Consider the following 13,003-nt stretch of genomic DNA (forward strand, 5'->3'; position numbering starts at 1 on the left):
CCGTGTATTTCGAACCAATAAAGTCTTAAAAATTTGTTCAGTGGTCAATTTTGTCGTAATTGCAAGACAAAGTCCTTTTGAACTATGCAGTATATATTAGATAGTTATTGTACACCTTAGCATTATCCAGATAATAGCACAGTAAGAACAAAATATAAAAAAGAAGATGTGGTATAATTGCCAATGAGACAACTATCCACAAAAGACAAAAGCGACACAGACATTAACAACTATGGGTCACGGTACGGCCTTCAACAATGAGCAAAGTCCATACCACATAGTCAGCTATAATAGGCCCCGATAAGACAATGTAAAACAATTCAAACGAGAAAAGTAATGGCCTTATTTATATAAAAAAAATGAACGAAAAACAAATATGTAACACTTAAACAAACGACAACCACTAAATTACAGGCTCCTGACTTGGGACAGGCACATACATAAATAATGTGGCGGGGTTAAACATGTTAGCGGGATCCCAACCCTCCCCTAACCTGGGACAGTGGTATAACAGTACAACATAAGAACGAACTATAAAAATCAGTTGAAAAAGGCTTAACTCATCAGATGGACAAAAATATAAGTGGACGTGGCCGGGTACTTATACAGCCCGACACAAAAAGACGCAATGAACAGATCTGAGATTACTAGCAGTTATCTGACAGCTAGTTCAAAGCCACTAACAACTAATAAAACAATCATGCATCTAAGACTTAAGGTGGTACCTAACACGTTAACTAAAATTAATTTGGCTCGTTTAATTTTCTTAAAATTTTAACAAAGTATTTACTTTGACCCTTTGACAAAAATATAAGAATTTCAAAAAAATTGAAATAACCGTTTAATCAGAAAAATTACACTTGTTATATAGCAGTTTGACAAACACTTATTTTGATCATTGAGAAGCTTAATTAATTATTCCCTTATGAACACAACGTCATTAAAACGTGCTGCTGATTTTACAGAGTTATCTCCCTGTAGTGTTAGGTACCAACTTAACTATCAATCCGTACACATCCAACATTCATGGATTTAGTGTAAAGACGTCATAAACAGCCAGAGAAAAACATGACCTTGTGCAATGTCAATTACGACTGTTTGTGTATGTCATATTTCAATCAAAGGTAGGATTTACAATTATTTGTGGACCGAGTTTGGTATTTACATGTTGTTTACAGTTTTGTGAGTTGAAAATAAAATGAATGATGAATCAACATCTAATAGGGGTAGCATTTCGTAATCGTCGAATACACTAGTTGTGCCTCAGTGTTATATTATACTAAGGAAAAGGATATGCGGCTTCTTATCAACTAAAATAAATAAAGATCGAAAACTTTTATTCAGAGATTCAATATCGTCACAGTATCAAATATTTTGTTGTTGTATGTTACATTATGTTAAACAAATTTTGTTATTCCTGGAGTATCAAATATTAGGCTTTGTTTGTGTGTTTGTTCATAGAAAGAAATCGTTGATTAAGTGTTAGCAAGAAGTCTGAATTGATAAAACATTATGATAGTAGATTATCGTCGTCTTCCGAAAGCTGATTTGGTAACTGGATTTTTCCCTTTATCTCCACATGGTGGGTCTACATTGTATTTCCAATCACAGGTCGACAGTTTTTCGTTGAATACAAGATCTGAAATATAAATATTAACTTATAGTGAAAGTATGAAGCATGCAACCCAAAACAAAGCTTTTAACATTTTCATTAACAGTCATGTATTACTCTTATTGTGTAGTATACTAACAAAGTTCGGACCTGTACAAACTACATTTGAGTTTAAAGTGTTTCAACATGCTGAATAAACTAATCACCTTTAAACTAATCATCTTTAAACTAATCATCTTTAAACTAATCATCAAACTAATCATCTTCCCCAAAAGGACATGTTACTTATTGTTATGATGTACATATATAATGGTTATATATAAGAAAAGAAACAATAATGCAGACCAATGATAGTATAGGTTAACTTTATCAGTTTTTTCTAATTGTAAAACAAATACTACAAATCTAAGCCTCAGAGTTGCAATATTTCTTCATGTTCACAGAAGCTAAATTCTTGTGTTTTCAGTATATTAATACACAATTTTTAAACAAAATATAACTTGCAGTTGTGTCTAAAGGCAACAAAGATGTAGGTTTCTGTGATTGAGTTACACTAGGTTTTTTTTTGTGAAAACCCTTAAGCCCCCTTTTAAATCGTGTCTTGATCAGTGTAATTGCAAAAGATTTATAAAACGACGTATACTTAAAATCTGTTTGTAATTACAAAGAACTTACTAGCTGAGCAAGGGTTATGTCCCATGAATGTTTCTGTGTTACAGGTGTAATAAGATCGACATTTCCAGTCAATATCAGCATAGAGGCCATCAGCTTTCCCTGTACAGTCTCGGAGTGTTCCACATGGTGCACCTACATTTACCATACTGAAAGATATTCAATATAAAATTACTACAAAGAAGATATATATCCGGGTGACAGAGTATACCAGAAACTAAAAAAATCTTCAATGGCAATCACAAGTAACAATGAAGACAAGATGACAACCCAGTCAGGCCGCTAGTTTTTTTTCCTTTGAATAATATTAAGTATTAGTTTCTATTTTGTCATGTCGCGGCATTTAAAAGCTTACTATAAGGCAAGGGTTTTGCTCATTGTTGAAGACATACATGAAGTATACATTGTTTTTGTTTGTACTTGAAACTTCGCAGTATGATAAAATTAAATACCTACCAATATGGTAATTTTTAACATGCATAAATGAACACGGTATTTTAATTTTTAGAATGTTTGATATATAGTAATGAGATGTAGCTAAGTAACAAATACATGTTTCCGTTCTACCCTTTTTAATAAATTTACAACCACTTGAGGCGAGTGGTAATTAAACCTTAAGCTGCTGTCTTGATCTCGAAAAAGTGAAACTTACTAGAATTTCTGTTGTATCAAAAAGTGGTTGGTTGCAGTCACGACATTTTCGTGATTTTTGTGTGTGTCAGTTTTCGTTTACTAGAATGTTCACCGAGGAAACACTGAGATCCTTGGTCAACAGTATGATACTTACTCATCACAAGCTTGTGTTACATTGTTGAAGACCTTGTTATCTGCGCATTGCACGGTTGAAGCCACACCACCTGTACATTGGAGGTACGTTTTGCATGCAGGCTCGTAAATACCGTCTGGTAGTTGAGAGCAATCAGCAGCTAGAGTTGATGCTGAAAAATTTAAAATACATTATGCATGTTAACTAATTAGAAAGTAGGATTTACTAATCAACATTAAGACTGACAATAATGAATGGAGATTGAAGATAACTATGGGCCACTTTTTTTTTTAACCAATTCACATTGAAAACCTCAAATATAAAAGAAAGGTTTTAATGAATCAAATTGTTTCCCCCAGACGGTAAATATTTGCTTTTTTTTTTTTTTTTTTTATTAAATATCAGCCCCGAAAGTCACAGTTTCATGGTCGCCACAATTTTGTACACCTAAACTACCTTAAGCAGTATCCAGTATTGTTTATCGTTCATTGACTTTTCAAATATTCACTCCGATGTTGTTCCCAATTAAAGGTGACATAAACACAAATATTGACCTCAGTTCACTTCTTTTTTTCATGGCAACCGGATTATGAAGTAAGTTTAGGCTGAAGCAAACATAACGAAAAACGTTACAAAATAGCGCTACGTAACGGTATAAGTTAACGATTATCCACAGTGAAATATTGTGACATTAGAATGTTGAGTTGCTATATCTGATATCGAAGACAATATCGATTTAACAGTATTTCATTTTAGAATTGGAATCTTCTTTTTGTGATTTTATTTAGGTGTAAAAGCGTTGACCGAAACACTTTATACTAAAATGTGGGCACGATCAACGCTTTTAAACCCCTGTAAAATTACAAAAAAAACATTTAATTCTTATAACTAAATTTTATGTACAATACCGACACTTTTATCCGAACTTTAAAACTTGATTGCTTTCAAGGTAATAAACCATAGAAACACACGTCACTCTCTACCAGTACAGGAGCTGGCATATTTGAATTCATCGAAGACAAACTTCGCTTAGGGAGTAATCACCTTACTTTCTTTAGAAAAAAAATAATTTCAAAATACTTTAAATATTTACTTTTCATTTAGAAATAATAAAGGATCAATAAGGAATATCAAATATATAATTCAATATAATTAACACAGAAAATAACACAAAAAGCAGATATTTAATTAACCGGAGAAACATTACAAATTGCCAGCCAAATGCATCTTTGACTATTCAGTGCAATACCAAAGAAACAGAACAACGTCAGGCATTTGACAGTATCTGCAACTTAAAAAAGTATTTTGAAACGCAAGAAATTTAAAGTTACAGTCATTTAAAGTGCAAAAAAGCCTACTAGAAGAAGATAACAATTTTTTTTAAAATGATTTGACTTACCGATAATTGATGAAATAAGAACTAGACCAGCTAGGTACTGCATGTTTGAGTTTAAACGTACGTGTGGCTTATACTTCTGGTGGATTTTAGATAACTATGATTGTGACCCAGTGTGATTTTCGTTTATCATTTATACCATTATTACGTATGACGTGAATTACTTCCACCTGGTTATAATCCGGGCGTAACATCATGTCATTCCGTTATTCAATCTGTGGTATCATCTAAAACAAATAGAGTACGCCTTCCAATCATACAAAACAAACCGCATAAACAGACCCAGACTGTTTACAGTGACCTTTCTTTAATGTGTTATTACTGATAATTTCCGTTTTATACCACTGTAACTTGCAAAGAGACAATTAAGTTAGAAAGTAAACTTAGATTCTCTGGAATGACTTATCACTTTGCTTAGTGTTGTTACACTATTCGATATATCTAACGGGTTTTTGCATCCAAAGTCTATTTTCTTTAAATAAAATACTTTACACTTTTTGGATTTTTTTTCTTTCTTCTACAGGTCTCTGCATAATATTTATTCTGACTCATGATTGCACTTAAGAATGCTCTCGAACACCTCAGTTATAGAAAAAAGATTTATACAATCAATTTAGTCATTGTACTGTGACTACGAGCAAAAAGGGTAAGATATATACATTTAGTAATAAAATAGTTCATAGAATATAACAGTTTAACTAGTATAAACCGAAAAAGGATATTAAAGTAATCAAATAATAGGACGCACGAAATCTTACAGATCTCGTGAAGGGACTGATGAAAACAATTAATTATAAGAAACTGAAAATGCAACAGGCAAATATCTTGTTTTTTTGTCAACGTTTTTTTTTATATTATTGATATATATTATCTAGTCCAGCCCTGGCCTCAGTGACTCTTTTTGTTTGTTTGTTGTCACTGACAACAACAAAAATAACAAAACTTGAAAATAAGTCATTGTGGCCAGGAAATTGATACCCCCGAGAACAAAAACGAAAACATTCCAGTATGACATCAAACACTGCCGGGAGTTTATCCAATATCTCCTGTGAAGATCCCGGATGGCATATAATACCACCGACTGTCATGTTCGAACAGCAGTGCATGGTAAAAAAAAACAAGTAAATGTAAGAAAACTTTGTATAAAACAATAGATTGATAGCATTGTACTTATTTTGGATCGACACACTTTGATCAAAATGAAATATCAAGTAAAAGGAAACCAACATGTCAATTTAAGAGTAAGTCACTGACCGACAAATGATACAACGACCTAAAGAAAATGTGATAGAAAACCGCATCTCCTTATTTTTAGTCCATTCTCTGAATACTATGAAACGTCGCAAGATACTGGTGTCACCTAACGTTACACACTGGAAGACGTTATCCAAAATAAAAACGTTAGAATGCACGTTTTTCAGATGGCTTTCTAAAAAGTTAACGGATATTATGAGCGAAATTTATGAACATTAGATTCATGTTTTCTTAGATAATATACTAAGCTTTTCATTTTACATATAAAAAAAATAAAAATTTGTGAAAGTTATAACCAATGTCAAGTGTTTCATTCGCCAAAAATCTCGTGCGTTTCTGCGATAAAAATTACGCGCAATTTTGTGAATGAAAGGAGAAAGTAGATCCTTACGCGTTGCATTCGCGCATGTCATTTGCGTACTAACCCAATAATTTTTATATCACTGCCAGTTCACTGATACTGACATTACCAGCGAGTACACATCAAAGGAAAAATGTACAAATTACCGATAATAAATAAATATCACGAAAAAACAGAATAACGTAACCCTACGTCAATTGGGTTTGAAGGGGACAAATTGTCGGACATATATTTTGGTCATAAAAAAGCTTCTATTCAAGTTTCCTAAAATTCCATTAAGGCTTGACGAGGTTATTGATGTCTAAAAACCTCTTACCTCAGAATGTATCTTGTTAACTGTAAAACAAACATTTATAGGTAAAATACGGTAAAAACCCGGTTTGCTACTTGTTGTACTTCGTTGCGAATAGTCTCAATCTGATCTCACTATAGTTCCTAAGTCTACCATCTGGTTCACAGACACAGTTTAATTGTTTCTGACTATTCAATCAATCTATTGCGTTCAGAACGTAATTACCATCAAGTTCTTGACCGAGAGTAATTAAAAAAAACCTGCGTTTCTGCCAGTTCTCTCTCGTTTTTCGTTTTTAATTAGCTCAACGGGTACCGATGGGACCCATGTGAGCTTATGCCATCAGTTGGCGTCCGTCGTCGTCCGTCGTTTGTCTTAATAAACTTTTTCAAAAATCTTCTCCTTTGTAACTACTGGACCAAAAACCTTCAAACATTAACTAAATGTTCCTTAGGGTATGTAGTTTAGAGATAATATCCAAAGTTTTGATCCATTGACAAGCATGGTCGCCATGGCTAAAAATAGAACATAGGGGTCAAATGCAATTTTTGCCGGTCTTACAACTCAAAAACTAAAGCTTTTAGAGCAAATCTAATAAGTGATAAAATTGTGCAATTAGTCGAGATCTATCAGCCCTGAAATTTTCAGACGAATCGAACCAGCCATGTTGTTGGGTTGCTGCAACTAATTTGGTAGTTTTAAGGAAATTTTGAAGTTTTTTGTTATTATCTTCAATATTATTAAGAAATAATTCATGGGGGCTTGAATATATCGTGATTTTACCACGGGCTAGTCCTTTATGACAAATATTTTACGCTGAGCGATAGCGTTGTCGAATGTAAATCATATCTCTAATAGGCGAGTGACATTCAGGACTAAAAAATATTTTTATTGCACCTACATGTATCTTACACACAGCTATATTATATATCATTCGAAAGGATAACATGTGTAGATTCCATTTTTCCCGGTCGTAAAAGTGAAATATGGTGCATTTTTTTTTAAATTGGGGTCAAATGTCATTCATAAAAAATTGAAAGAATAACACTTTTGTGTTATTATTGTCTTATTTGAAGCAGCTTGTAATATAGTTAATTCAAATTTTACTTTACACGATACTATGATAACGTCTCTCTGATTCTTAGTTGTATATCGCTATGGTTTGGCGATAATTGACGTCATTTTGACGTTTTCACTCTGCTATAGGTAAAACGTTACTTTCTATAAAAACGACGTATAATAACAAATATTTGACCTTTAATATGTTAATATTTACTATAATTGATGGTGTGCCATGCAAAATAAAAAAATATGATGAAGTATTTGTAAGTTCGACGAGTAAAAGCAAAGTTAAAGAGAATATACATTGTATGAATCACATTTTAAGTATGTCTGTCCGTCAGTCCCCACTTGTTTGCGGACCGTGTTGAATTAAATCAGGTAACTTATACATGTATACATATATACAGTTCATCCAAAAACCAATGATTTCAAATATAAAACGCATTGCTTTGAACTATAGAACTGATGTTAAACACACTTAGTTCAGAGATGTATTATGGTTCTTTATAAATTAAATCAGTTCAATTTGACATTGACATTTGAGCCGTCAAGTTTTCAAACATTGTTTGATTCGTGCTTGTCTGCTTTGTGTCCCGGTCCATATCTTTTGAACCGTTGCACATGGGCTTTCCAAACTAAGTATGCATATACATCATATAATAGGGAATGGTCATAAACTAAAATCAGGTCACTATGATATGGATCCAATCATAATGGAATCCTGCCCGCGACATATATAGCTGCAAAACTAAGGTTTACCAAACTTCAGAGACAGAAGTCGGTTTCACAAAAAAACTGAAGACAAGATTAATCGTAAGTAAACTGAACTATTTATGACTTACGACCAGCTTTAGTCGTAAGGTTTGTTGTGAAACTGACCCTAGATGCAAAATTAGAATACGGTGATTTACAAACTAAAGTTAGGTCCCACGGTGACCTTTATTTTGACATTTGGAATTATATACCTTACAAACACTTTAATGCATTAAAATGTCTTAACAGTATTCAAAACTTAGATATATAGATATTATTCAACTAATATGAATTTGCGGGATATAGTTCTGCTAAACCTATATATAGGTTTTTTTTTTGTCATTCTGGAGGAGTTTATGTGAATAGTCTATTTTTTTTTTAAAAAGTAACGAAATAAATCTAATTTATTACAAATAATGCAATTTTCTATTTTGTGATTTTTTACAATATAAGACAGTCGAAATTCATATTTTAAAACTGAGCCTGTGAGGCTTTTGCTTTACTGGAACAATTCCTGATACTTCACTGTTACTGATATAATTCTGTGTAACAGAGGCTTACAATGATTTCAGTACATGCACAAGTTCCCTAATGCATATATTTTTCTTTCACAAGAACAAATTTATCAAATCCTGAAGAAAGTATGACGTATTAATACCACTTTTGTCATCCGTACTCATACTTGGGTAAACCTACTACCGTATTTGTTTGTTATGACGCCATGTCTTTGTTTGCCAGCTTTCAGAACATGTAGTTTGAATGATGATGCACTTGGTGGTAGGCGTGACACGATGGCAATCTTTTTGGTTGGAAGTCTGATATTATGTAACTTGTTCAAATTGTCTTGATAAGACTTATACATACTTATTTTTGGTTTCGGACACTTAAGAGTTTTCTTGCAGCACCGATCTACGTGTCAATAAGAATTTTGTTTAATTTGTGATAGACCTGCCATCTATTGCTGATTTCGAAAGCGTTAAAATGAGTTTTCTTAGGAACAAAGCGGATAGATGATGAGCTGTTAGAACCTGTAAGAGCATGAACTGCTGGTAAAGGTACATTTATTTAATAAGAGAAAATATACATGCACAATAAACATGGTGCATCGCCAAGTTGAACCATAATTCCCACTGGTTAAAGAACTCGTAAACAGCACACAGTTGTTTCATGTCTAGAATACAACGAAGTGTCAGGTCATCGTTGACCCTCTGACATTACTCCTCTTAAATTGTTAATCCGTATTTAGAATAAGAAGCCTGATGCTATCATATTATAAGCCCAGTACCTTTGATAAGTATGATTAAAAAGACACTATGATCTCTGTATACCAAAGACTAAATGCTTTGAGGTAAACAACTATAGCTTATCGTATGGCCTAAAACAGCAATAGCCAACACTATATTATAAGCTATAAAGGTTCTAAAACAATTTTAATTAGATACCCAAAAGCTTGATTCATGCTCAAAACTACAAACAAAAGCAAAAATCATAAAAAGCAACTAACGATAACCATAATGAATAACAAATCAATTTGAAAGATATCAGGCATATGATCGATTGTTTACGTTAGACACGCTTTTCGTCTACATGAAACTCATCGGTGACGCTCGAACCATGTAAAACTTCGAAGAATATTTAAAAACACATACTGCTATTTAAATTACGGCTTAGCTAATATATACGCCTGAAGTAGAACATTTATTGTATTACAAATATCTATGAAGAATTCAAAATTTGTCAATTGAATGAATAGATATCCCCATATATTAAATTATTTATAGCATGTCAACATACAGGCTCTTGACGTGACCCTAGCACATACACTATGCTTCCTCTAAAATACTGACCAAATTTGCACCATCAATAAGTCTACCGTATGCGATGGTTAAAACGGTAGGAAATTTAAAAGGTGGACATATCCCACGTTCAAGTTCATTGGGAAAATATCAGATTTGACACATTTTTGCGTACTTTTAGTTGCAAAACTAAAATGTGCATTGATCCAATTGAGAAAGAAGTATTTTTCAATAGTTATTCATAATCTCTGCCTTTTGAAAGTGCAAATTGACTTAGAATAATAAGATATCGGTTTTCTACCAAGAAAAAACGTTGACATATCAGATTCTACATGTTCTATGGTCCTTTTAATTAATTTTTTTTATACTTTGCGTAATATTTGTACTAATAAAAATGCCTTCATGGTTTTCATACTCTTTTTTCGAAGCGTTTAGGTCCGTTAACTTAAGGGAAATTAACAGAGAAAACGATTTCGGAAATTTGATTGAAAAGGGGGAGTGTGTAAAAGTGTATAAAATCCAGAATAATACAGTGATAACGATATGTATTAAACAAGTAATGAAATTTTGAATAATACGAACATCATTAAATTGGGTTTCAAGCCGAAAATATGTAAGAAATGAAAAACAAATATGAAAATTGGCACCATTTTTATAAAAAAAAAATCAAAAAATGTCACAAAATTCTTTTTTTTTTCTCGCAAAAATTACTTCCTTTTTTTTTTAAAAGTATTTTTTTATACATTGACCGATGTTAAACGAACATAATTTTTGCATTGTGACAACAGAAAATAAAGCTACATGTTAATTTTCACCTTCTTCACTGTTCATCTTCAACCTGTTGGTAATTTTTAACCGGATTTTTGTGACAAAAATGTCGGTTATTGATTTAGGGATTTACGGCGGGCATTCGGGCGGTCGGTCGGGCGGGCGGCAACCAAATGTTGTCCGTGCATTTACTCATGAACCGTTCAACCAAAGCTTTTAAAATTTTAATATGTTGTTACTGACAACAAAATGAAGGTCAAGTTCAATAATGACGATTTTGACTTTTACCGTTCAGGAGTTATGGTTCTTGAAAGATTAAAAAATGGCATTTCCAGTCGTGTCCGTTCATTTACGCATGAACTGTTCAACCAAAGCTTCCCAAATTTTAATATATTGTTACTGATGACAAAATGGAGGTCAAGTTCAATAATGACGATTTTGACTTTTACTGTTCAGGAGTTATGGTTCTTGAAAGATTGAAAAATGGCATTTCCAATCGTGTCCGTTCATTTACGCATGAACTGTTCAACCAAATCTTCCCAAATTTTAATATGTTGTTACTGATGACAAAATGGAGGTAAAGTTAAATAATGACGATTTTGACTTTTACTGTTCAGGAGTTATGGTTCTTGAAAGATTGAAAAATGGCATTTCCAATAGTGTCCGTTCATTTACGCATGAACTGTTCAACCAAATCTTTCCAAATTTTAATATGTTGTTACTGATGACAAAATGGAGGTCAAGTTAAATAATGACGATTTTGACTTTTACCGTTCATGAGTTTTGGTTGTTGAAAGATTGAAAAATGGCGTTTCCAGTCGTGTCCGTGCATTTACGCATGAACTGTTCAACCAAATCTTCCCAAATTTTAATATGTTGTTACTGATGACAAAATGGAGGTAAAGTTAAATAATGACGATTTTGACTCTTACCGTTCAGGAGTTATAATGGTTCTTTAAAGATTGAAAAATGGCATTTCCAATAGTGTCCGTTCATTTACGCATGAACTGTTCAACCAAATCTTTTCAAATTTTAATATGTTGTTACTGATGACAAAATGGAGGTCAAGTTCAATAATGTTGATTTTGATTTTTACCGTTCATCAGTTATGGTTCTTGAAAGATCGAAAAATGGCGTTTCCATTCATGTTGTTGCATTTACTCATGAACCATTCAACCTAAGCTTTTCAAATTTTAATATGTTGATACTGATGACAAAATGGATGTCAAATTTGATATTGACAATTTTCACTTTCACCGTTCATCAGTTATGGTTCTTGTGATATTGGCAGGACACAAATAAATGTTAATAATCCGGTTTGCTGTCGTTGTGACAGCCTCTTGTTCAATTTTGAATTATTTCTCGAATTTAATTCAATTTTTACAAAAATTGCACCGTACGATTTTTTTTACGACCGACCAAAAAAGGAAGTTCAGATATTATACTATACCATATAAAAAATTCAGCTGTGTGTTAGGTGGGTGCATTAAAGTCACTAACTAAGCGTCTTTTCTGAAAATGTCACTCGCCTATAACAGAAATTTTGAAAAAAATAAAATCTATACCGAAAAAAAAAGAAGATTTATTGGATTGTGAAAGATCGCGTACCGCTTTTTGAAGATTGTAAAAAGGATTGCGAAAGATCTGATGCTACAAAAAGGTTCAAATCATTATTTAGTTATAGGATAATTTATATTTTAGTTTATAACAAAAACTGGATTTGCATGACTCATCCCGGTTCTCTTGTTTTGGTGAATGATAATAGGATCCAATGGCATTAATCGATAATGCCATTGGATCCTATTATCTTACTATGTATAATACTACACCGACTTGGTACATTATAGCAATAACACTCTATTTGTCTGTTCTTCATATAAACCACACTTATTCATATCTACAGCAATCTGACTCAACGCCAAACGTTTTAAATGATCCGCGTCAGCATGCATTCAAAAACCATTGTAGATGGGATAATGTTATTTCGCCCAGACGTTCGAGGACCCTGTATCTAAGATGTTGAGTAATGTAACAGTTTTCCATCGTAGTAGAACAACCAGTTGATCATACCTAGTTCTACATCTGTTATACATTGCGATACCTACCACACTGTTCCTGGCCAAACTTCCTACAGATATTCTCCACGATTTACCAGCTAAACAGTGACGTGGTTAGCGGGCTGCCAAGCTGATCAACTAACAATGAAAGCAGCTGAAATGAAGGATGAAAACACCCCCCCCCCCCCCCAAAAAAAAATAGTTAGCATACCTT

General features: G+C 32.9%; 1 protein-coding gene across 1 annotated transcript; it reads right to left on the reverse strand.

Moving 5' to 3' along the window:
* Positions 1-1,320: 1,320 nt before the first annotated feature.
* Positions 1,321-4,596, reverse strand: LOC139529090 (chondroitin proteoglycan-2-like). The gene is made up of 4 exons (XM_071325348.1): positions 4,450-4,596; positions 3,072-3,222; positions 2,288-2,433; positions 1,321-1,639 (listed from the first exon to the last, which is right to left on the reverse strand). The coding sequence occupies exons 1-4, from the start codon at positions 4,490-4,492 to the stop codon at positions 1,524-1,526; spliced, it is 456 nt and encodes a 151-aa protein (XP_071181449.1). The 5' UTR covers positions 4,493-4,596; the 3' UTR covers positions 1,321-1,523.
* Positions 4,597-13,003: the final 8,407 nt, after the last annotated feature.

This window comes from Mytilus edulis, chromosome 6 (genome assembly GCF_963676685.1).
Source record: "Mytilus edulis chromosome 6, xbMytEdul2.2, whole genome shotgun sequence".
NCBI lineage: Eukaryota > Metazoa > Mollusca > Bivalvia > Mytilida > Mytilidae > Mytilus > Mytilus edulis.

Excerpts from the sequence above, each read along its gene's own strand:
- LOC139529090 (XM_071325348.1), bottom strand. The coding sequence starts at position 4,492 with ATGCAGTACCTAGCTGGTCTAGTTCTTATTTCATCAATTATCG. Across the intron at positions 3,223-4,449 it reads TCTTATTTCATCAATTATCG|CATCAACTCTAGCTGCTGAT; the intron begins GTAAGTCAAATC and ends TAAATTTTTCAG. Across the intron at positions 2,434-3,071 it reads GTAACACAAGCTTGTGATGA|TATGGTAAATGTAGGTGCAC; the intron begins GTAAGTATCATA and ends AATATCTTTCAG.